Source organism: Leucopleurus acutus (genome assembly GCF_964270905.1).
Source record: "Leucopleurus acutus genome assembly, chromosome: 3".
NCBI classification, from domain to species: domain Eukaryota; kingdom Metazoa; phylum Chordata; class Mammalia; order Artiodactyla; family Delphinidae; genus Leucopleurus; species Leucopleurus acutus.
This window is the reverse complement of record NC_139145.1, coordinates 133,785,628-133,811,411: the sequence shown is the minus strand read 5'-3', so window position 1 is coordinate 133,811,411 and position 25,784 is coordinate 133,785,628. Positions and strand designations below refer to the sequence as shown.

The 25,784-nt window shown below is 39.1% G+C and overlaps 1 protein-coding gene across 1 annotated transcript in view; it reads left to right on the top strand.

Moving 5' to 3' along the window:
• The window catches only part of MTREX (Mtr4 exosome RNA helicase), a 136,596-nt gene that overhangs the window by 19,116 nt on the left and 91,696 nt on the right, over window positions 1-25,784 (top strand). The window contains exons 6-7 of the mRNA XM_082836795.1: window positions 21,745-21,919; window positions 23,029-23,119. Of these exons, the coding sequence (XP_082692921.1) occupies window positions 21,745-21,919; window positions 23,029-23,119 (266 nt within the window). The remainder of the gene's footprint in view (window positions 1-21,744; window positions 21,920-23,028; window positions 23,120-25,784) is intronic.

Genomic DNA, 25,784 nt, shown 5'->3' with positions numbered 1-25,784 from the left:
GGATTTATCCTGTATTGGAGTCTCTGTGCTTCCTGGACTTGATTAACTATTTCCTTGGAAAGTTTTCAACTATAACCTCTTCAAGTATTTTCTCAGTCCCTTTCATTTTCAATCTTCTTCTTCTGGAACCCCTATTATTCGAATGTTGGTGCGTTTAATGTTGTCCCAGAGGTCTCTGAGTCTGTCCTTAGTACTTTTCATTCTTTTTTCTTTATTCTGTTCTGCAGTACTTATTTCCACTATTTTATCTTCCAGGTCACTTATCCGTTCTTCTGCCTCAGTTATTCTGCTATTGATCCCTTCTAGAGTATTTTCAATTTCATTTATTGTGTTGTTCATCGTTGTTTGTTTCATCTTTAGTTCTTTTAGGTCCTTGTTAAATGTTTCTTGCATTTTGTCTGTTGTGTTTCCAAGATTTTGGATCATCTTTACTATCATTATTGTGAATTCTTTTTCAGGTAAACTGCCTATTTCCTCTTCATTTGTTTGGTCTGGTGGGTTTTTATCTTGCTCCTTCATCTGCTGTGTGTTTTTCTGTCTTCTCATTTTGCTTATCTTACTGTGTTTGGGGTCTCCTTTTTGCAGGATGCAGGTTCGTAGTTCCTATTGTTTTTGGTGTCTGTCCCCAGTGGTTCAGGTTGGTTCAGTAGGTTCTGTAGGCTTCCTGTTGGAGGGGACTAGTGTCTGTGTTCTGGTGGATGAGGCTGGATCTTGTCTTTCTGGTGGGCAGGTCCACGTCTGGTGGTGTGTTTTGGGGTGTCTGTGGACTTATTATTATATTAGGCAGCCTTTCTGCTAATGGGTGGGGTTGTGATCCTGTCTTGTTAGTTGTTTGGTATAGGGTGTCCAGCACTGTAGCTTGCTGGTCGTTGAGTGAAGCTGGGTGCTGGTGTTGATATGGAGATCTCTGGGAGATTTTTGCTGTTTGATATTATGTGGAGCTGGGAGGTCTCTTGTGGACCACTGTCCTGATGTTGGCTCTCCCACCTCAGAGGCACAGCACTGACTCCTGGTTGCAGCACCAAGAGCCTCTCATCCACACGGCTCAGAATAAAAGGGAGAAAAAGTAGAAAGAAAGAATTAGTAGAAAGAAAGAAAGAGAGAGAAGAGAGAGAGAGAGAAAGGGAAGGAAGGAAGGGAGGAGAGAGAGAAAGAAAGAAAGGAGGGAGGGAGCGAGGAATGAAGGAAAAGAAAGAAAAAGTAAAATAAAGTAAGATAAAATATAATAAAGTTATTAAAATAAAATATATTTATTAAGAAAAAACAAACAAACAAAAAAAACGGACAGATAGAACCCTAAGACAAATGGTGGAAGCAAAGCTATACAGACAAAATGTCACACAGAAGCATACACATACACACACAAAAAGAGAAAAAGAGGAAAAAAATCATAAATCTTGCTCTCAAAGTCCACCTCCTCAATTTGGGATGATATGTTGTCTCTCCATGTATTCCACAGATGCAGGGTACATCAAGTTGATTGTGGAGCTTTAATCCGCTGCTTCTGAGGCTGCTGGAAGAGATTTCCCTTTCTCTTCTTTGTTCTCACAGCTCCCAGGGGCTCAGCTTTGGATTTCGCCCTGCCTCTGCATGTAGGTTGCCTGTCTGTTTTTCGCTCAGACAGGATGGGGTTAAAGGAGCAGCTGCTTCAGGGACTCTGGTTCACTCAGGCCCGGAAGGGGTCGGGGGAGGGGCACGGAGTGTGAGGCGGGCCTGTGACAGCAGATGACGTTGCACCAGCCTGAGGCACGCCGTGCATTCTCCCGGGGACGTTGTCCCTGCATCCCAGGACCCTGGCAGTGGGAGGCTGCACAGGCGCCCCGGAAGGGGGGCATGGATAGTGACCTGTGCTCGCACACAGGCTTCTTGGTGGCGGCAGCAGCAGCCTTAGTGTCTCATGCCCGTCACTGGGGTCCGCGCTTTTAGCCGCAGCTCGCACCCGTTTCTGGAGCTACTTTAAGCAGCGCTCTTAATCCCCTCTCCTCGCGCACCAGGAAACAGGGAAGAAAAAGTCTCTTGCCTCTTAAGCAGGTCCAAACTTTTCCCCGGATTCCGTCCCGGCTAGCCGTGCTGCACTAACTCCCTGCAGGCTGTGTTCACGCCACCAACTCCAGTCCTCTCCCTGCGCTCTGACCGAAGCCCGAGCCTCAGCTCCCAGCCCTGCCCGCACCGGCGGTTGAGCAGATAAGCCTCTGGGGCTGGTGAGTGCTGGTCAGCACTGATCATCTGTGAGGGAATGTCTCCGCTTTGCCCTCCGCACCCCTGTTGCTGTGCTCTCCTCCGCGGCTCCAAAGCTTTCCCCCTCTGCCACCCGTAGTCTCCGCCCGCGAAGGGGCTTCATAGTGTGTGGAAACCTTTCCTCCTTTACAGCTCCCTCCCACTGGTGCAGGTCCCGTCCCTATCCTTTTGTCTCTGTTTTTTCTTTTTACTTTTGCCCTACCCAGGTACGTGGGGAGTTTCTTACCTTTTGGGAGGTCTGAGGTCTTTTGCCAGCATTCAGTAGGTGTTCTGTAGGAGTTGTTCCACGTGTAGATGTATTTCTGATGTATTTGTGGGGAGGAAGGTGATCTCTGTGTCTTACTCTTCCGCCATCTTCCCTTTGTCCCCCCCCCAAACATGCTGATTTATCTTTTTTCAATTTTCTTCAATATATAGAATATAGTTATACTATAGTAACTTTCAATATCCTTGTTTACTATTTTATATTTTCTGTCTCATTTTTGGATGCTTTTTATTTATTTATTTTTACTCATAGGTTCTATTTGCCTCATTCTCTGCTTACCTGATTATTTTTTAATGCCTGCCAGGAGATTGTGAATTTTTCCTCCTTGGGTGATGAATATTTTTGCATTTCTATTAACAAACCTTTTTTTAAAAACATCTTTATTGGAGTATAATTGATTTACAACGGTTTGTTAGTTTCTGCTTTATAACAAAGTGAATCAGCTATACATATATCCCTATATCTCTTCCCTCTTGCATCTCTCTCCCATCCTCCCTATCCTACCTCTCTAGGTCACAAAGCACCAGGCTGATCTCCCTGTGCTATGTGGCTGCTTCCCACTAGCTATGTGTTTTATATTTCGTAGTGTATATATGTCCATGCCACTCTCTCACTTTGTCCCAGCTTACCCTTTCCCCTCCCCATGTCCTCAGGTCCATTCTTTGCATCTGCATCTTTATTCCTGTCCTGTCCCTAGGTTCTTTAGAAGCATTTTTGTGTTTTTTGTAGATTCCATATATATGTGTTAGCATACGGTATTTGGTTTTCTCTTTCAGAGTTACTTCACTCTGTATGACAGACTCTAGGTCCATCCACTTCATTACAAATAACTCAATATAGTTTCTTTTTATGGTTGAGTAATATTCCATTGTATATATGTGCCACATCTTCTTTATCCATTCATCTGTCGATGGACTCTTAGCTTGCTTCCATGTCCTTGCTTTCGTAAATAGTGCTGCAATGAACATTGTGGTACAGCTCTTTTTGAATTATGGTTTTCTCAGGGTATATGCCCAGTAGTGGGATTGCTGGGTCGTATGGTAGTTCTGTTTTTACTTTTGTAAGGAACCTCCATACTGTTCTCCTTAGTGGCTATATCAATTTACATTCCCACCAACCGTGCAAGAGGGTTCGCTTTTCTCCGCACCCTCTCCAGCATTTATTGTCTGTAGATTTTTTGATGATGGCCATTCTGACTGGCGTGAGGTGATACCTCATTGTAGTTTTGATTTGCATTTCTCTAATGATTAGTGACATTGAGCATCCTTTCAGGTGTTTGTTGGCAATGTGTATATCTTTGGAGAAATGTCTGTTTAGGTCTTCTGCCCATTTTTGGATTGGGTTGTTTGTTTTTTTGATACTGAACTGCATGAACTGCTTGTAAATTTTGGAGATTAATCCTTTGTCAGTTGCTTTGTTTGCCAATATTTTCTCCCATTCTGAGGGTTGTCTTTTCGTCTTGTTGGTGGTTTCCTTTGCTGTGCAAAAGATTTTAAGTTTCATTAGGTCCCGTTTTTTTGTTGTTTTAATTTCCATTTCTCTGGGAGGTGGGTCAAAAAGGATCTTGCTGTGATTTATGTCATAGAGTGTTCTGCCTATGTTTGCCTCTAAGAGTTTTATAGTGTCTCGCCTTACATTTAGGTCTTTAATCCATTTTGAATTTATTGTTATGTATGGTGTTAGAGAGTGTTCTACTTTCATTCTTTTACATGAAGTTGTCCAGTTTTCCCAGCACCACTTATTGAAGAGGTTGTCTTTTCTCCATTGTATATTCTTGCCTCCTTTATCAAAAATAAGGTGACCATATGTGTGTGGGTTTATCTCTGGGCTTTCTGTCCTGTTCCATAGATGTATATTTCTTTTTTTGTGTCAGTACCATACTGTCTTGATTACCGTAGCTTTGTAGTATAGCCTGAAGTCAGGGAGCCTGATGCCTCCAGCTCCGTTTTTCGTTCTCAAGATTGATTTGGGTATTCGGGGTCTTCACTGTTTCCATACAAATTGTGAAATTTTTTGTTCTAGTTCTGTGGAAAAATGCCAGTGGTAGTTTGATAGGGAATGCTTTGAATCTGTAGATTGCTTTGGGTAGTAGAGTCATTTTCACGATGTTGATTCTTCCAACCTAAGAACATGGTATATCTCTCCATCTGTTTGTATCATGTTTAATTTCTTTCATCAGTGCCTTATAGTTTTCTGTATACAGGTATTTTGTTTCCTTAGGTAGGTTTACTCCTAAGTGTTTTATTCTTTTTGTTGCAGTGGTAAATGGGAATGTTTCCTTAATTTCTCTTTCAGATTTTTCATCACTAGTGTATAGGAATTCCAGAGATTTCTGTGCATTAATTTTGTATCCTGCTACTTTACCAAATTCATTGATTAGCTCTAGTAGTTTTCTGGTGGCATCTTTAGGATTCTCTATGTGTAGCATCATGTCATCTGCAAACAGTGACAGCTTTACTTCTTCTTTTCTGATTTGTATTCCTTTTATTTCTTGGATTCTTATTTTTTTGGATTCCTTTTATAGTGGTGAGAGTGGGCACCCCTGTCTTGTTTCTGATCTTAGTGGAAATGGCTTCAGTTTTTCGCCATTTAGGACGATATTGGCTGTGGGTTTGTCATATATGGCCTTTATTATGTTGAGATCAGTTCCCTCTGTGCCTACTTTCTGGAGGGTTTTTATCATAAATCGGTGTTGAATTTTGTCAGAAGCTTTTTCTGCATCTATTGAGGTGATCATATGGTTTTTATTCTTCCGTTTGTCAGTATGGTTTATCACATTGATTGATTTCCGTATATTGAAAAATCCTTGCATTCCTGGGATAAATCCCACTTGATCATGGTGCATGATCCTTTTAATGTGCTGTTGGATTCTGTTTGCTAGTATTTTGTTGAGGATTTTTGCATCTGTGTTCATCAGTGATATTGGCCTGTAGTTTTCTTTCTTTGTGACACCTTTGTCTGGTTTTGGTATCAGGGTGATGGTGCCCTCGTAGAACAAGTTGTGGAGTGTTCATGCCTCTGCTATGTTTTAGAAGAGTTTGTGGAGAATAGGTATTAGCTCTTCTCTAAATGTTTGATAGAATTTGCCTGTGAAGCTATCTGGTCGTAGGCTTTTGTTTACTGGAAGATTTTTAATCACAGTTTCAATTTCAGTGCTTGTGATTGGTCTGTTTATATTTTCTGTTTCTTCTGGGTTCAGTCTCAGAAGGTTGTGCTTTTCTAAGAATTTGTCCGTGTTTTCCAGGTTGTCCATTTTACTGGCATGTAGTTGCTCGTAGTAATTTCTCATGATCCTTTGTATTTCTTCATTGTCAGTTGTTACTTCTCCTTTTTCATTTCTAATTTTATTGATTTGATTTTTCCTCCCTTTTTTTCTTGATGAGTCTGGCTAATGGTTTATCAATTTTGTTTATCTTCTCAAAGAACCAGCTTTTAGTTTTATTGATCTTTGCTATTGTTTCCTTCATTCTTTTTTCATGTACTTCTGAACTGATCTTTATGATTTTTTTCCTTCTGCTAACTTTGGGGTTTTTTTGTTCTTCTTTCTCTAATTGCTTTAGGTGTAAGGTTGTTTATTTGAGATGTTTCTTGTTTCTTCAGGTAGGATTATATTGCTATAATCTTCCCTCTTAGACCTGCTTTTGCCACTTCCCATAGGTTTTGGGTCATTGTGTTTTAATTGTCATTTTTTTCTAGGTTTTTTTGATTTTCTATTTGATTTCTTCAGTGATGTCTTGGTTATTAACTACTATATTGTTTAGCCTCCATGTGTTTGTATTTGTTACAGATATTTTCCTGTAATTGATATCTAGTCTCATAGCATTGTGGTCGGAAAAGATACTTGAAATGATTCAATTTTCTTAAATATACCGACGCTTGATTTGTGACCCAATATATGATCTATCCTGGAGAATGTTCCATAAGCACTTGAGAAGAAAGTGTATTCTGTTGTTTTTGAATGGAATGTCCTATAAATGTCAATTATGTCCATCTTGTTTAATGTATCATTTAAAGCTTGTGTTTCCTTATTTATTTTCATTTTGGATGATCTGCCCAGTGGTGAAAGTGGGGTGTTAAAGTCCCCTACTGTGATTGTGTTACTGTCGATTTCCCCTTTTATGGCTGTTAGCATTTGCCTTAGGTATTGAGGCCTTAGGTATTGAGGTGCTCCTGTGTTGGGTGCATATTTACAATTTTATATCTTCTTATTGGAATGATCCCTTGATCATTATGTAGTGTCCTTCTTTGTATCTTGTAACACTCTTTATTTTAAAGTCTATTTTGTCTGATATAAGCATCGCTACTTCAGCTTCCTTTTGATTTCCATTTGCTTAGACTACCTTTTTCCTTCCCCTCACTTTCAGTCTGTTGGTGTCCCTAGGTCTGAAGTGGGTCTCTTGTAGACAGCATATGTACGGGTCTTGTTTTTGTATCCATTCAGCCAGTCTCTGTCTTTTGGTTGTAGTATTTAATCCATTTACATTTAAGGTAGCTATCAATATGTATGTTCCTATTACCATTTTCTTAATTGTTTGGGGTTTGTTATTGTAGGTCTTTTCCTTCTCTTGTGTTTCCTGCCTAGAGAAGTTCCTTTAGCATTTGTTGTAAAGCTGGTTTGGTTGTGCTGAATTCTCTTAGCTTTTGCTTGTCTGTAAAGGTTTTAATTTCTTCGTCTAATCTGAATGAGATCCTTGCTGGGTAGAATAATCTTGGTTCTAGGTTTTTCCCTTTCATCACTTTAAATATGTCCTGCCACTCCCTTCTGGCTTGCCGAGTTTCTGCTGAAAAATCAGCTGTTAACCTTATGGGGATTCCCTTGTGTGTTTTTTGTTGTTTTTCCCTTGCTGCTTTTTATATTTTTACTTTTGATTTAATTTTTGATACTTTGATTAATATGTGTCTTCGAGTGTTTCTCCTTGGATTTATCCTGTATGGGGCTCTCTGCGCTTCCTGGACTTGATTAACTATTTCCTTTCCCATATTTGGGAAGTTTTCAACTATAATCTCTTCAAATATTTTCTCAGTCCCTTTGTTTTTCTCTTCTTCTTCTGGGACCGCCTGTAATTCGAATGTTGGTGCGTTTAATGTTGTCTCACAGGTCTCTGAGACTGTCCTCAATTCTTATCATTCTTTTTTCTTTATTCTGCTCTGCAGTAGTTATTTCCACTATTTTATCTTCCAGGTCACTTATCTGTTCTTCTGCCTCAGTTATTCTGCTGTTGATTCCTTGTAGAGAATTTTTAAATTTCATTTATTGTGTTGTTCATCATTGTTTGTTTGCTCTTTTGTTCTTCTAGCTCCTTGTTAAACATTTCTTATATTTTCTCCATTCTATTTCCAAGATTTTGGATCATTTTTATTATCATTACTCTGAATTCTTTTTCAGGTAGATTGCCTGTTTCTTTTTCATTTATTTGGTCTGGTGGGTTTTTACCTTGGTACTTCATCTGCTGTGTGTTTCTCTGTGTTCTCATTTTGGTTAACTTACTTTGTTTGGGCTTTCCTTTTCCTAGGCAGCAGGTTCGTAGTTCCCATTGTTTTTGGTGTCTGCCCCCAGTGGCTAAGGTTACTTCAGTGGGTTGTGTAGGCTTCCTGGTGGAGGGGACTAGTGCCTGTCTTCTGCTGGATGAGGCTGGATCTTGTCTTTCTGGTGGGCAGGTCCATGTCCGCTGGTGTGTTTTGGGGTGTCTGTGACCTTATTATTTTAGGCATCCTTTCTGCTAGTGGGTGGGGTTGTGTTCCTGTCTTGCTAGTTGTTTGGCATATCGTGTCCAGCACTGTAGTTTGGGTCCTTGAGTGGAGCTGGCTCTTGGCGTTGAGGTGGAGATCTCTGAGAGATTTTTGCCCTTTGATATGATGTGGAGCTGTGAGGTCTCTGGTGGACCAAATTCCTGAACTCGGCTCTCCCACCTCAGAGGCACTGGCCTGACAGCCAGCCAGAGTACCAATATCCTATCATCTACACAGCTCAGAATAAAAGGGAGAAGAAAGGAAAGAAAGTAAGAAAAAAAAAGTTATTAAAATAAAAAATAATTATTAAAAAATAACAAGAAACAGGGCTTCCCTGGTGGCGCAGTGGTTGGGAGTCCACTTGCCGATGCAGGGGACGCAGGTTCATGCCCCGGTCTGGGAGGGTCCTGCATACTGTGGAGCGGCTAGGCCCGTGAGCCTTGGCCGCTGAGGCTGCGCCTCCAGAGCCTGTGCTCTGCAGCGGGAGGGGCCGCAGCGGTGAGAGGCCTGCGTACCGCAAAAAAAAAAAGTAACAAAAAACAAAAGAAGGAAAGAAGAGAGAAACCAAACCAAAAAAGAAATCCACCAATGATAAAAAGCGCTAAAACTAAACTAAAAGAAAAGAAAACTAAGGGGGCAGACAGAACCCTAGTACAGATGATAAAAGCAAAGCTATACAGACAAAATACCCACAGAAGCATTCACGTACACACTCACAAAAAGAGAAAAAGGAAAATAATATATATATCGTTGCTCCCAAAGTCTACTGCCTCAATTTGGGATGATTCTTTGTCTATTCAGGTATTCCACAGATGCAGGGTACATCAAGTTGATTGTGGAGATTTCATCCGCTGCTCCTGAGGCTGCTGGGAGAGATTTCCCTTTCTTTTCTTTTTTTGCACAGCTCCTGTGGTTCAGCTTTGGATTGGCCCTGCCTCTGTGTGTTAGTCGCCTGAGGGCGCCTGTTCCCACTCAGACAGGAGGGGGTTAAATGACCAGCTGATCAGGGGCTCTGGCTCACTCAGGCCGAGGGGAGGGAGGGGTACGGAATGCGGGGTGAGCCTGTGGCGGCAGAGGACAGCATCACGTTGCACTAGCCTGAGGCACGCCGTGTGTTCTCCCGGGGAAGTTGTCTCTGGATCACGGGACCCTGGCAGTGGTTGGCTGCACAGGCTCTCGGGAGTGGAGGTGTGGATAGTGACCTGTGCTTGCACACAGGTTTCTTGGTGGCTGCAGCAGCAGCAGCCTTAGCGTCTCATGCCCGTTTCTAGGGTCTGTGCCGATAGCCACGGCTCACGCCTGTCTCTGAATCTAGTTTAGGCGGTGCCTTGAATCCCCTTTCCTTGCACACCACAAAACAGTGGCAAGAAAAAGTCTCTTGCCTCTTCGGCAGTTCCAGACTTTTTCCCGGACTCCCTCCCGGCTAGCTGTGGCGCACTAGCCCCCTTCAGGCTGTGTTCACGCAGCCAACCCCAGTCCTCTCCCTGGGATCTGACCTCTGATGCCAGAGCCTCAGCTCCCAGCCCCCGTCCACCCCAGCGGGTGAGGAGAGAAGCCTCTCAGGCTGGTGAGTGCTGGTCAGCACTGATCCTCTTCAGTAATCTCTCCGCTGCCCTCTGCACCCGTTGCTGCACTCTCCTCTGTGGCTCCAAACCTCCCCCCATCCACCCCCGGTCTCTGCCAGTGAAGGGGCCTCCTAGTGTGAGGAAACTTTTCCTCCTTCACAGCTCCCTCCCACTAGTGCAGGTCTTGTCCCTATTCTTTTTGTTTTTTGTTTTTTCTTTGTGGTACGCGGGCCTCTCACTGTTGTGGCCTCTCCTGTTGCAGAGCACAGGCACCGGATGCGTAGGCTCAGCGGCCACGGCTCACGGGCCCAGCCGCTCCGTGGCATGTGGGATCCTCCCAGACCAGGGCACGAACCCGTGTCCCCTGCATCGGCAGGCGGACTCTCAACCAGTGCGCCACCAGGGAAGCCCCCTATTCTTTTTGTCTCTGTTTTTTCTTTTGCCCTACCCAGGTCCGTGGGGAGTTTCTTGCCTTTTGGGAGGTCTGAGGTCTTCTGCCAGTGTTCAGTAGGTTTCTGTAGGAGTTGTTCCACATGTAGATGTATATCTGATGTATTTGTGGGGAGGAAGGTGTTCTTCACGTCTTACTCTTCTGCCATCTTGAATGTCCCTTTCTATTAACATCTTCAGCTTTTTTCTGGGGTATAATTTCTTGGAAAAAAGTGTAATCCTTTCAGGGCTTGTGTTTATGATGATTTTAGGCAGGGCTAGAGTAGCATACAATCTACGGCTAATTTTCTCCACTATTTAATATATTTCTTGGTATTCTAGCCAGTATCTTGTGAATTATGAATTTTTCCACCATGACCAATGGGAACCTGAACAACTCCCAGCCCTGTGAAGATCTGGTTATTTTTGGCTCTGCTTCATTTGGTTGGTTTCCCCCTGGCTTTCAGTTGTTTCCTAACACTTATTCACTGATTATTACTTACTTGAAAACACAGGAGTGCTCAGCAGATGTTCAGAGCTTTCCCTCTGTCCAGCTCTCTCCTCTCTGGTTATTTTCCACTGCAGTGTAGCTGCCATGGCCTCCCCAGGCTCCCACCTCTGTCTGCTTAACTTAGGGAAACCTCCAGATTCCATATCCTGGAACTGTGACTTGGAAACTCTGTGGACAGTAATCTGGAATTACCTAGTTTGCTTCCACTTTCTCAAGGATTACTGTGCTTTTATTCAGTGTCTGAAATCATTGTTTCATATATTTTGTCATGTTTTGTAGTTGTTTCAGGTGGATAGGTAAAGCCAGTCCTTGTTAGTCTGTGCTGGAAGTAAGTATTTTCTACATTATTTTTAATGTGTGTTCTCTATTAGTACAGTAGTTATCTAATTTTGTAAATAAATACACATATATTGCCTGTGTTTTAAATTTTTTGATAGGTATCTTTTCTTCTAAACTATTTAAAGACCACAGTTCTGGAGTCTTGCTACTCAAAGTATGGTCCTGCACCAGATACATGAGTATCACCTACAGACTTATTAGGCAGAATCTCAGGACCCACCCCAAAACTACTGAATCATAATCTGCATTTAACAAGATCACCAGGTGATTCATATGTCCATTAAAGTTTGAGAGGAACTGGGCCATTCTGAAAGTGGATTGTGCTCTTTCACGTGGATGGGATTTTGCAATCTGTTGTAGATAGGCTTTTGTGGGTTAACTTTTTTCCTTCATGTGTGCTGCTGTCACTACTCTCTAGTTCGCGAACAACTTCACCATGGCAAAAAGAAACCATGTACACATTAATCAGTCATTCCGCATTTCCTTAGACCCAGTTCCTTTCAGCCCCCAGTCTGCTTTCTGTATGACTTTACCTTTTCTGGGCATTTCATATAAATAGAATCATACAGTATGTGACCTTTTGTTTTCTGTTTTATTTCACTAAGCATAATGATTTTAAGGTTCATCCGTGTTGTAGTATACATCCAGGTTGAATTGTATTTTATGACTGATTAATATTTTATGGCTGATTAATTGTGTAGTATTAATATACCACATTTTGTTTATCCATTCATCAATTTATGGGATATATGAGTATTTGCAGTTCTTTGGCTATTATGAATGATGCTGTTGGAAACAATTATGTACAAGTTTTTCTTTGAACACATGGTTTTACTTCTCTTCAGTATATACCTAGGAATGGAATTACTGGGTCATGTTTAATTCCATGTTTAACTTTTTGAGGAACCAGCAAACTGTTTTCCACAGCAGCTGCATCATTTTATTTTCCCACCATCATTTTATGAGGGCTTCAATTTCTCCATATCCTTGCCAACACTTGTTACTACCTTTTTTTTAAAATTGATTATACAGTAAATTTATTTTATGATTGTTTTAAGTAAAAACTTTTTAATGTGGATTTTCAGCATAATACAAGTTAGAATAATGTAAAACATTTTTAAAGGTGAACTAATTAGGTTTCTGAAAAGAATTCCAGAAAGATAAAAAGCAATGATGTTACTTATTTCTAGACAAGATTAAGTTTCTGTGGGTATTAGTATAATCCTATATTAGGTACATTGTTTCTAGATTCTGATCATGTGAAGTTTATTATTTTTTTTCCAGTTTTATTGAGATAGAGTTGACATATAGCATAGTGTAAGTTTAAGGTTTGCAGCATAATGATTTGACTTACATGCATCATAAAATGATTATCATAATAAGTTTGGTGAACATCCATCGTTTCATATAGATACAGAATTAAAGAAATATTGTTTTTTGTGTGATGAGAAAGAACTCTTAGGATTTACTCTTTTAACAACTTTTTAATGTAATCTTCAGCAGTGTTAATTATATTTATTGTATTATACATTACATCCCTATTACTTATAACTGGAAGTTTCTACCTTTTGACCATCTTCATCCCAATCCCCACCCCCACCCCAACTTGTGGTAACTGTAGATCTGATCTCTTTTTCTCTGTTTATTTTGAAGTGTAATTGACCTGTAACACTATGTTAGTTCCTATTACACAGCATAGTGATTTGATAATTCAATACATTTCAAAATGGTCACCACAATAAGTCTGGTTACAATATGTCACCATAAAAAGATATTACGTAGTTATTAGACTGTATTCCCCATACTGTATGTTTCATTTCCATGACTCATTTATTTTGCAACTGGAAGTTTTTACCTCTTAATCTCCCTTACCTATTTCTTTCCTCCCCTCACCACCCTCCCCTCTGGTGACTACCTGTTGGTTTTCTGTTTCTATAACTGTTTCTGTTTTGTTGTGTTTGTTCATTTGTTTTGTTTTTTAGATTCCACATACAAGTGAAATCATACAGTATTTGTCTTTCTCTGTCTGACTTATTTCATTTAGCATAGTACCCTCTAGGTCCATCTGTGTTGTTGCAAATGGCAAGATTTCATTTTTTATGGTTTAGTAATATTCCATTGGATATGCATATACCACATCTTATTTATCCATTCATTTATTGATGGGCACTTGGGCACAAGGGTTCCCTTTTGTCCTCATCCTCACCAGCACTTGTTTCTTGCCTCTTTGATGATAGCCATTCTGTCAGGTGTGAGGTGATATCTCATTGTGGTTTTGATTTGCACTTCCTTAATGACTGATGATATTGAACATTTTTTAATGTGCTCTTTGGCCTGTTTATGTCTTTGGAGATACGTCTGCTTAAGTCTTTTTTTACTTGTTCATTGGGTTGTCTTGTTGAATTGTGATAGTTGTTTTGTATTCTGATACTAGTTCCTTGTCAGATACATGATTTTCAAAATTTTCCTCTCATTCTGTAGGTCATCTTTTCACTTTCTTGAGTGTTCTTTCAGGTACAGATGTCTTTAATTTGACGAAGTGCAGTTCATCTGTTTTCTTTTGTTGCTTGTGTCATTTATAAGAAACCGTTGCCTAATCAAGGTTGCAAAGATTTACACCTATATTTTCTTCTAAGAGTTTTGTAATTTTAGCTATTATATTAGTTCTTTGATCCATTTTGAGGGCTTTTTATTTTTGTAGGTCCAACTTCATTGTTTTGCATATGGATATCAAGTTGTCTCAGAATTTGTTGAAAGACTATTTTTTCCCCTCAGTCTTGGCATCTTTTCGAAAATCAATTTGAGTTTGCAGGTTAACTATTAATAATTTATAATATATTTTATTTCTTCATTATGGAGAAATTACAGCTTTCCTATTGAGCAGCTGAATTAGGTATTCTTTTTTTTTTTTTTTTTTTTTGCTATGTTGGGTCTTTGTTTCTGTGCGAGGGTTTTCTCTAGTTGTGGCGAGCGGGGGTCACTCTTCATCGCGGTGCACGGGCCTCTCACTATTGCGGCCTCTCCTGTTGCGGAGCACAGGCTCCAGACGCGCAGGCTCAGTAGTTGTGGCTCACGGGCCTAGTTGCTCCACGGCATGTGGGATCTTCCCAGACCAGGGTTCGAACCCATGTCCCCTGCATTGGCAGGCAGATTCTCAACCACTGCACCACCAGGGAAGCCCTGAATTAGGTATTCTTAACAGTGACCACCTAAAGAGTAAAGAAGATCATAGAGGAAGGAAACTTAAAAATGGCTCCAGTCTCCCTATTCATCATTACCTTTACCTTGGAATAATGGTGGATATATTTCATGAGTTCTGGAATATTGTCCTTTGGGATAGTCAGGGCCTATCTAGTTATTGTATATTAGTCTTTCCAGGCCTTGGCTTAGGTGTAACTCAAAATTTTTCTCTTTGCAGGGGAGTTAGACAAGTGAAGCTTTGGATCTTAGATTTTCATTCTAATGGCATCAGCCAATTGCAGATTAGTCTTGATCTGTTTCCGAGATTCAGACACATTATGGTCAGGTACTGCCTTAGTTCTATCCAGTGGAGTAGGACTAATTCTTTTATTGGTCCACTTTTCAGAAGGTGCTGAAGTCAGAAGTTAGTTTCCTCCTAAGGCACAAATATAGAAGAGGTTTGACTATTTTTAGTTCAGTTATTTTATCTCACTTAGAAAAGTGTACAGTAGTTAGGTGCATTATCCATTTAAAGGCAACATATATAGTCATTAAGATTCTGGGCATTAGTGTAACTTTGCTTTCATTTTTCCTACAAAAGCAGACTAATTTTCAGTATGGGAAATTTTCATGTATATGCTGAAACCTGCTCTCATACTCTGGGTTAGGAGAACATAAAGAGATGTTTAAGAAATTCACCAGGTTTATAGACACCTTTGAAAACCTGGTGAGGACTGCTGTGGAAACCAGTCTGGTACTTATTCAAAAAGTTAAATGTAGAATTACTATATGACTCAGCAGTTCCACTCCTAGGTATATTACTCCAAAGAATTGAAAACAGATACACAGATACTTATACATGAATGTTCATAGCAGCACTATTCACAGTAGTGAAAAGGTAGAAACAACCCAGAAGTCCATCAGTTGATGAATAGATAAATAAATCTGGTTTATCTGTACAATGAAATATTACCCAGCTGTAACAGCAGTGAAGTACTGATACATGCTACAGTGTGGGTGAACCTCAGAAACATGCTGAGTAAAAGAAGCCAGACTCAGTAGGTGTGATTCCATTTGTGTGAAATATCCCGTATGACTTCATTTATGTGAAATATCTCAGGTAAATTCCTAGAGACAGAAAGATTGGTGGAGGCCAGGGGATGTTGAGAGGAGAGGAGCAAAAAGTAACTGCCTAATGGGTATGGGGTTTTTGGAAGGATGAGAATTATGTTTCAGAATCAGGTAGAGGTGGTGGTTGCACAACATAGTGAATGTACTAAATGCCACTGAATTGTACACTTTAAAATGGTTAATTTTATGTTGTATGAATTTTACCTCAATAAAAAAATGTGATGAGGTATATATTTGTATGTACATACCATATTTTGTAATTTCAGGGAGTGGTTCATGGATCTCAGATAAAGATTTCCCCTAGGGATTCAAGGACTTAAGGTAAACTCCAGCTTTAGCTGGTAACTGTAGCAAGTGTAATATTTTATTTATAAATCTGGTGCTAGGGTTAACATTTTGGTACCAGATTATCTATGTAATTGAGTAGTTTTCTGACCCTGGTGTTTTTTTTATTTTATGCAAAGCCTTTTTTAAAAGCTTTATTAGTATGTAATTTAAATATTATTAAATTCACCCATTTAAAGTATACAGTTCAGTGAGTTTTAATAAATTTGTACAGTTGTGCAACCCTCTCCAGTTTTACACTTCCATACATACGGTTTTGTTACGTGTGTTTGCTTTCAACCTACTCCCACCTCCAACCCTAGGCAAACACTCATCAGCTTTGTCTAAACAGTTTTGCCTTTTCTAGAAGTTTCATGTAAATGAAATCATGTAATGTGGAGTCTTTTGTGGGGTTTTTTTTCCCTGTTTAGAATAACATTTTTGAGGTTCATTCATGTTGTATATATCACTAGTTCATTTCTTTTTATTTATAAGTAGTATTACATTTTATGGATACCTGACATTTTATTTACCTATTCAGTTGATAGACATTTGAGTTGTTTTGTGTTTTTGACCATTGTGAGTAGTTCTGATATAAACATTCATGTACAAGTCTGTGTGTGGACATGTTTTTATTTCTCTTGGGTAGTACCTGTAATTGCTGGGTTTTATGGCAAATATATATTTACCTGTTCAGTAAATTGCCAGACTGTTTTCCAAAGTGGCTGTACCATTTTGTGTTCCTACCGATAATGGATGAGGGTGCCAGTTTCTCTATGTCCTTACCACCTCTTGTCATTATCTTTTTTTGATCATACCTATTTTAGTGGGTATATAGTAATGTCTCATAGTGGTTTTGAATTTCTGCAATGACTAAAAATGTTAAGTATCAATTTCCTGTGCTTATCTTAAATATCTATTTCAGTCTTTCGCTGATTTTTACAATTGAGATGTTGGTCTTACTGCATCATAAATAATTCTTTAAACTATCTTAATGGTATCTTTTGTAGAACAAAAGATTTTTATTTTGATGTTCAACTCAGTTTTTTCTTTTATGGATTGATTATGCTTTTGATGTCAGTACGTAAGACATTTTTGCCTATCCCAATATCACAAATATTTTCTCATATATATATATATTTTTTGAGGAAGTTTCTATTCTTAGTTGGGAATAAATGAAAAAAATTTAAAAACACCTATTTGAATGGCTATTATCGAAAAGACGAGAGATAACAAGTGTTGGCAAGGATATGAAGAACAGGGAACCTTTGTGCACTGTTGTGGGAATGTAAATTGGTACAGTCACTATGGAAAGCAGTGTGGAGGTTTCTCAAAAAATTAGAAATAAGAGTATAATCCAACAGTCCCACTTCTGGATATATATCTAAAGGAAATGAAATTAGTATCTCAAAGAGATATCTGCATTCCTATTATTCACAATACCCAAGACAAGGAAACAACTTATGTCCATCAACAGATGAGTGGATAAAGAAAATGTGATATCTGTCTGTCTGTATCCATATACACACACACTGTCGATCACAATGGAAAATTATTTAGCCATCAAAAAAGGAAATCCTGCTATTTGTGACAGCATGAATGGACCTTGAGAGCATTATAAGTCAAATAAGTCAGAGAAAGACAAAGACTGTGTGATCTCACTTTTCACGTGGAATCTAAAAAAGCTGAACGCATTGAAACGGAGTTTCAATGATGGTTGCCAGGGTCTGGGGTGGACGGGGTGGAGGAAGTAGGAAGATATTGATAAAAGGAAACAAACTTCCAGTTACAAAATGAGTAAGTTTTGGGAATCTAATTTAGAGCATGGTTATTATCTTTAAAAATACTGTGTTATACACTTGAAAGTTGCTAAGAGAGTAGATCTTAAATGTTTTTACCAGAAAAAAACCAAAGGTAATTAGGTGATGGAGACGTTAATTAACCTTATTATGGTAATCATTTCACAATATATATGGGTAACAAATCTTACAGTATATAGTTTAAACTTACACAATGGTACATGTCAATTATATCTCAATAAAGCTGGGAAAAATAAGTGTATTGAGGATTAAAAAAGAAGCATTGTATTTTATCAAATCTTTTTTCCATCTATAGAGGCAAGGATATGGTATTTGCTTTTTACTCTGTTAATGTGGTATATTACATCCGTTTTTTGTTAAACCATCCTTATAGTTCTGAAATAAACCTGGTTGTTTATGGCAGATGATCATCTTATATGATGTTGCCAGTTTCAGTTTGCGCATATTTTGTTCTGGAATATCTTTGAATCTTATCTTCATGAGGGATTTTGGTGTGTAATTTTCTTTTCTTACAAGGTCATTGTCTAGGTTTGATACCATGTTAATACTGACCTGATAATATAAGTTGGGAAGCGTTCCCTCCTGGTCTGTCTTCTGAAAAGATTTGTGTAGTTTTGGTATTTTCTCTTTAAATGTTTGACAGAATTTACTAATGAAGCCATCTAAACCCCCTAGGCTTTTCTTCATGGGAAGATTTTTTAATTCCTAACTCAGTTTGCTTTCTTCTTGAGTCAGTTTTGGTAATCTGTGTCTATCAAGGAATTACTTAAAGTGGAATTAGATTGATTTTACATTATTCTTCCTGTCTAATGTGTTTAAAACTATAATTTTCTCTCTTAGTACTGCTTTACATGCATCCCATAAATTTTGGTAGTTACATTTTATTTTTAATTCAATTCATTTTTTAGTTTCTCTTGGTTTCCTCTTATGTTTACTTTTCAAGCATTTGGTGATTTTCCATACACCTTTCTGTTTTGGTTTCTAATTTAATTTCTTTGTGGTTGGAGAAGATACTTTATGATTTTAATAATTTGATTTAATGATTGATGTGGTTGATTTTGTTGTTTTTCAGTAATGTGTCTCATGTCTTAACAGGCTTCTATTATATTTAACAAACATTTTTTAGTATACTATTTTAATTCCTCTGTTGATTTTTTTTTTAGCTTTGAGTTATGTTTTTAGTGATTACTCAAGGGCTTACAGTATACATTTTTAACTAAATTACAGCCACAATTTCTGTAAAATATTGTTACCTTGCTCTAATATTTCTTCCTCCTTTTTTTCTGCTATTTTTGTCACATATATTTCAACTGTATGTTATAAATCCAGTGTAATGCAATGTTAAAATAATGTTTTTGCTTTAAACAGTCTTATGTTTTTAAAAATATTAATTGAATAAAAGAGAAGCACAAACCCTATACAGTCTTGTATTTACCCACATATCTATCATTTTTAGAACTCTACTCTTTTCTCTGTATTCGAGTTAAAGAATTTTTTAAGAATATTTCTTCTGGGGTTGATGTGTTAGCAGTAAATTTACTCAGTTTTTATTTGTAAATGTCTTTATTTTGCTTTTATTTTTGAAAGGATAATGTCACTGAATATGTAATTCTTGGTTGACATTTTTTTTCTTTCAATATTGGATACTCATTTGGCTGACATTGTTTCATTCTACTGCATTATTTCCCATCAGAAGTAAGCCTTAATTATGATGGTATTCTCTTGTATGTTTTGAGTTGTTTTTCTCTTGCTGCTTTGAACACTTTCAGCAGTTTGACTCTGAAAGTTTCTAGGTGTGTTTCTAGGTGTGATTCCAAAGTTTTTCCTGCTTGGGTTCATTGTGCTTGTGGTATCTATAATGTTTTTTAAAACAAATCTAGGAAGTTTTTTTATTGTTATTTTTTCAGATATTTATCTTGCATCTTTCTCAGTTTGGAACTTATGTTTGGACACTTGAGGTTGTCGCATAGATCTTTGTCTGTTTATTTTTCTTCTATTTCTCTCTTTAGATTTGATAATTTCTGTTGATCTATCTTCATATTTAGATACTTTCTTCTGCCATCTCAGATCTGCTCTTGAGCCACCTAGTGGATTTTTCATTTCAATTATTGTACTGTTCATCTGTAGAGTTTTCATTTGGTTATGTTGTTATAGTTTCAGGTGTCTGTTGAGATTTCCTATTTGTTGAATCATTGTCCTATTTCCTTTAATTCTTAGAACATGGTTTCCTTACATTTTTTGGACATGTTTGTTACAGCTTTTTTGTTTTTGCGGTACACGGGCCTCTCACTGTTGTGGCCTCTCCCGTTGTGGAGCACAGGCTCCGGACGCGCAGGCTTAGCGGCCATGGCCCACGGGCCCAGCCGCTCCGCAGCATGTGGGATCTTCCCGGACCAGGGCACGAACCCATGTCCCCTGCATCGGCAGGCGGACTCTCAACCACTGCGCCACCAGGGAAGCCCTGTTATAGCTTTTTTGAAGTCTTTGTCTGCTAAGTCCAACATCTGGGCCCACTCAGTTTCTTGTGACTGCTTCTTTTTCTTAAGTATTGATCACTTTCCTGTTTCTTTTTATATCTTCTAATTTTTTGTAGCATCTGTATATTCTTTTCTCTTTCATGTATGTCTCTTACTATTCATATTTGATCACATTTGGACAACTTTTAATTTTTTAATTGTTTATTTCACTGGGGGCGTGGTTGGGATAAATTTTTTTGTAAGTAATTAATTTATTTTTATTTATTTATTTTTGGCTGCATTGGGTCTTTGTTGCTGCATGCGCGGGCCTTCTCCAGTTGTGGCGAGTGGGGGTTACTCCTCATTGAGGTGTGCAGGCTTCTCACTGTGTTGGCTTCTCTTGTTGCAGAGCATGGGCTCTAGGCGCGTGGGCTTTAGCAGCTGTGGCACATGGCTCAGCAGTTGTGGCTCATGGGCTCCAGAGCACAGGCTCAGCAGCTGTGGCACACAGGCCTAGCTACTCCACGGCCTCTGGGATCCTGCCGGGCCAGGGATAGAACCTGTATCCCCTGCAATGGCAGGCAGATTCCCAACCACTGTGCCACCAGGGAAATCCTATATTTTTATTTCCCCAAATAGGTTATAAGCCTGTTGTGGATAGGAACTGTATCTTAAGTAAGGAGGATCTACCATGCTGCTAAGTTTAGTCCTGATTTCATGATCTATTTTTAAATACTTAACTCTGCTGAATTTTCTTCAAAAAGGAAAAACTATATTGTATTCTATTAATCTCTGCAGAAGAACTATTGGAACCTGCCTTAATTTCCAGTCAAGGACAGACTTGATGGGACTTCCCTGGTGGTCCATTGGTAAAGAATCCACCTTACAATGCAGGGGACGTGGGTTCGATCCCAGGTCAGGGAACTAAGATCCCACATGCCACAGGGCAACTGAGCCTGCATGCCACAACTACCAAGTTTATGCACCTCAACTAGAGCCTGTGTGCCGCAAACTACAGGGCCTGTGCACTCTGGAACCCATGTGCCCTGGAGCCTCCACGCCACAACTAGAGAAGGGAAAATCCACACACCATAACTAGAGAGAAGCCCACACACCTCAGTGAAGATCCTGCTTGCTGCAACTAAGACCCAACACGGCCAAAAATAAAATTAAAAATTTAAATAATAAATAAGTCTTTAAAAAAGAAAAGGTTTGCCGACCAAAAAAAGGTCAGAGCTGTTTATTTAAACTAACAAACAAACAAAGGACAGACTTGATAACTAATACATGTGGGGAGAGAATACATATGCATTAACTTATTTGTGAAACTCAAACTCATTTTCCAGTGTTTCTTAAGTATTTATACTCTGTGTATGTATAAATTGACAGGCAGAGGCTCTGTAAACTTTTGGAGGCCCATCTAGAGAAACAAATGTGTTTTACTTCCAAGAAATAGGGTAATAACCATTAGTAATCCATTGGTATTAGTAATTAAGTTACATTAACTCCAAGAGACCAGAGTTTAAAACATTCTTATTCATTTAGACCACTATTCTTCACATTTATCATCATTATTACTATTATTTTAGTTTGTTGAAAGTAAATAGAATAAGACATTAATATTCTGCAAAGTCTATCTAAAATACGTAATTAGGGAAAGTTTGGACACTATATATGAATAGAATTTTTTAAATCACATACTTCTAAAGACATGGTTTTGTAAATTCTTTATTCTTATTTGTTTTCACATTTTTAGATATGCCATTGCATTGGCCTTAAGGGAAAAACAGCGTGTAATATTTACTAGCCCAATTAAGGCCCTGAGTAACCAGAAATACCGTGAAATGTATGAAGAATTTCAAGATGTTGGTCTGATGACTGGAGATGTTACTATTAATCCTACAGCATCTTGTCTTGTTATGACCACAGAGGTAATTTATATGGTGTCTCAATTTAATTAAATTAATTTTCCTTTTAATTAATGTGGTTATTCAGTTAAAACAGATAATGTTTTATTACTTGCTCTGTATCAATAAAAATGTAACATTTTGCTGTCTGAGTAGATTTACTTGAAAGGGATAGAGTTCATCTTAAAACAAGTTCTAGTAATTGAATTTAGTTGTAAATTACCAATATTTCTGTTATTTGTCATAATATAGATGCAGTTTTTTCTTCACAAAATATTTTTAAAGGTGTATTATCAGTGACTTGAAAATAATTTGATGGTTTTGTATAATTTCAAGGATTTCAGTACATAGTTTCGAATATGTAGTGGCTCCTTGTTCTGTGTGATTTTTTTTCTTCTGTATCTGAGTGTTGATACAAATAGATAACTAACTTTTTAAAACACCCAGTTATGTTTAGCTTCTTTCCATAATCACAGTTAAGTTTTGCATATCTTTGTAACATCTTACATTTTGGACACTATTAGCTGTCTTTACGAAGTATTTTTGTACATGCTTGAATTATATCATTGCATTCTACAAAGACATGGTACACTAGAGAGTGTAAATTAGCTTCTGGCTTTTAGAGTTACCCAAAAGCATTGCTCACTTTTCATCTTGGTGCCTAAAGTAAGTTTATTTTCCATTCTCAAAACTTTCTTCCATCCGTGGAAGATGTATTTAACTCAGAAATCAGAATAACGGTTGTTAGAAAGTATTCATACTGGTTAAGATGAGGTAGAAAAAATGGATAACAGTATAAGATCCATTGTGTTAGATAGAAGATAACTTCAAGTTATTCTCGTATTCTAGCAAGTGTAGGTCTTGGGTTAAGTGCTGTACATGCAAGGAAGTGGCTTCTTATTCAGGATATATGGATATGGAGATGATAATTGTTTCCATGGATTATATCTGATTACTTACTTGAGAAGTCATTTATTTTGGATTTAGGGAAGGAACATTATGTATTTTAGAGATATGTATCTCCCTAAAATTATTTTAATCTTTCCATTAAAAAAGAATATCCAAAATTTCTTGTTAGATAGAAGAGCTTTTGGTATGTCAGAATCCTGCTAAATCTTCTCCTTTTTCTTTAGATTTTGAGAAGTATGCTGTACAGAGGTTCTGAAGTTATGCGAGAAGTTGCTTGGGTCATATTTGATGAAATTCATTACATGAGAGATTCAGGTATATTCTGTAGTGTTGTTGAGATGTGAGCATGTATTTTATTTAAGAATGGCATTAGGTAGGGTGGAGTCAAGATGGCGTACTAGGAGGACGCGGAATTCGCATCTCCTCACAACTAGGGCATCTACCAGGTACCAGTGGGGGACCATGGACACCTAAGGGACAGGAGGAAACCCCAGTGACCGTGTAGGATGTGGGGCGTGGGGGGAGTGAAGTGGGAGGAGAAGTGGAGGCAGGACAGGACTGACATCCCTGAGGGGTGGCTTGGGGAGGGAAAGGGATCCCACACCCAATGCGGGAAATTGGGGAACCATTGGGAGGGCAGAGGATCAAAAGGGATCATGGCCAGGTTTCCCCTGCCCAGCTGGACCCCCAGGAACCTGTTGAGATCCCGGGCCTGATCCTCTGCCCACCTAGTCTCCCTCCAGCCACGTGGGTCCTGAGGGAGTGGGAGGGAGGAAAGGGGGAGCAAAAGTAAAGGCCGGACCTCTGGGATGGCACCCCTGAGGGGTGGCTGGGGGAGAGAAGGAGTTCCTGCACCCAGCAGGACCCACCCATGATTAGGGGTCCAGTGGCAATGGGGGAGACCCCAGGGGAGACGGTGGGGGAGGGGCGCGAAAGAACAGAAGGGAACAGGGCCAATGCTTTCCCTGTCCACTTAGGCACCAGGAGGCATTTTGGGCTCCTGGACCTAATACTCTGCCCTTGGAGCCTCCCATCTACAGCACAGAGCCCAAGCCCCACCACTATAACCCCAGCCAGGGCCCTACTTCTGCAGTTGGAGAACCCCTCCAACGAGCTGGGCCTAAACCCCACCCACACACCCTCAGTCAGGGCCCTACCTCCTAACTCCTGAACCCGACACTCCAGAGGCCCTCCTTTCGACATGCTGCCTCTTCCCTTCTGCACAGGCCCCACCCCACCCTAAACTCTGCCACTACCTAAGTTCCACCCCCTACCTAAACTGCGGCCGCATAGCCAAGGCTTTTTTCTTTTCATTTCCTTTTTCCTCTCTCAGATTGGGGTTCTGTTTTACGTTGTTAATTCGTTGCTGTTGATTCTTTTCTATTTTTATTTTTCCTAATAAATCTTTTATTTTTCTAATTTTATTTTATTCTCTATACTTTGTTAGTGATCTCTCCTTTTGACTTGTTGTCCACCCCCCCCCCCCTTTTTTTTCCTTCTGCTGTGGTTTTATTTCACCTTGTTGCAGTTGTTTCAATTATAGTTTTATTTTTCCTAGTATACCTTTATCTTTCTGATTTTATTTTCTTTTATGTTCTTGATATTGTACTGCTCCTTTTTCCTTTCTTCTTCTTTTTTTTTTTTTTTTAACTGCACCATGAAGCTTGCAGGATCTTGGTTCCCAGGCCAGAAGTTGGGCCCGAGCTCTTGTGGTGGGAGCTCCAAGTCCAAACCACTGGACTAACAGAGAATCTCAGACCACAGGGAATATCAATCTGAGTGAGGCCTCCCGGAGGTGCTTATCGCAGCATTAGGAACCAGTTCTATCTAACTGCCTGCAAACTCCAGTGATGGACATCTCAGGCCAAACAACCAATAAGACAGGAATGCAGCAGCACCCATCCAAAAAACAAAAAAAAGAAATGGCAAAAGAATATGTAACAGACAAAGGAGTAGGGTAAAAACCTACAAGACCAAATAAATGAAGATAACATAAGCAGCCTATCTGAAAAGGAATTCAGAATAATGATAGTAAAGATGATCCAAAATCTCGGAAACAGAATGGAGAAAAGACAAGAAACAACAAGGACCGAGAAGAACGAAACAGCAGACAAGCAGTGATGAACAACACAATTACTGAAATTAAAAATACTCTAGAAGGAATCAATAACAGAATACTTGAAGTAGAAGAACGGATAAGTAAGCTGGAAGATAAAATGGTGGAAATAACTGCCAGGGAGCAGAATAAACAAAAAGGAATGAAAAGACTTGAGGACAGTCGCAGAGACCTCTGGGACAACATTAAATGCAGCAACATTCGAATTATAGCGTTCCCAGAAGAAGAGACAAAGAAAGGAACTGAGGAAATATTTGAAGAGATTATAGTCAAAAACTTCTCTAACATGGGAAAGGAAATAGTCAAGTCCAGGAAGGACAGAGACTACCATCTGGATAAACCCAAAGAGACACACTGAGACACATATTAAACAAACTATCAAAAATTAAATACAAAGTAAAAATATTAAAAGCAGCAAGGGAAAAATAACATACAAGGGAATCCCCATAAGGTTAACAGCTGATTTTTCAGCAGAAACTCGGCAAGCCAGAAGGGAGTGGCAGGACATATTTAAAGTGATGAAAGGGAAAAACCTACAGCCAAGATTACCCTACCCAGCAAGGATCTAATTCAGATTCAATGGAGAAATTAAAACCTTTACAGATAGGCAAAAGTTAAGAGAATGCAGGACCACCAAACCAGCTTTACAACAAATGCTAAAGGAGATTTCCTAGGCAGGAAACACAAGAGCAGGAAAAGACCTACAAAAACAAACCCAAAGCAATTAAGAAAATGGTAATAGGAACATACATATTGATAATAACCTTAAATGTAAATGGTTTAAATGCTCCAACCAAAAGACATCAATTGGCTGAATGGATACCAAAACAATACCCATATATATGCTGTCTACAAGAGACCCAC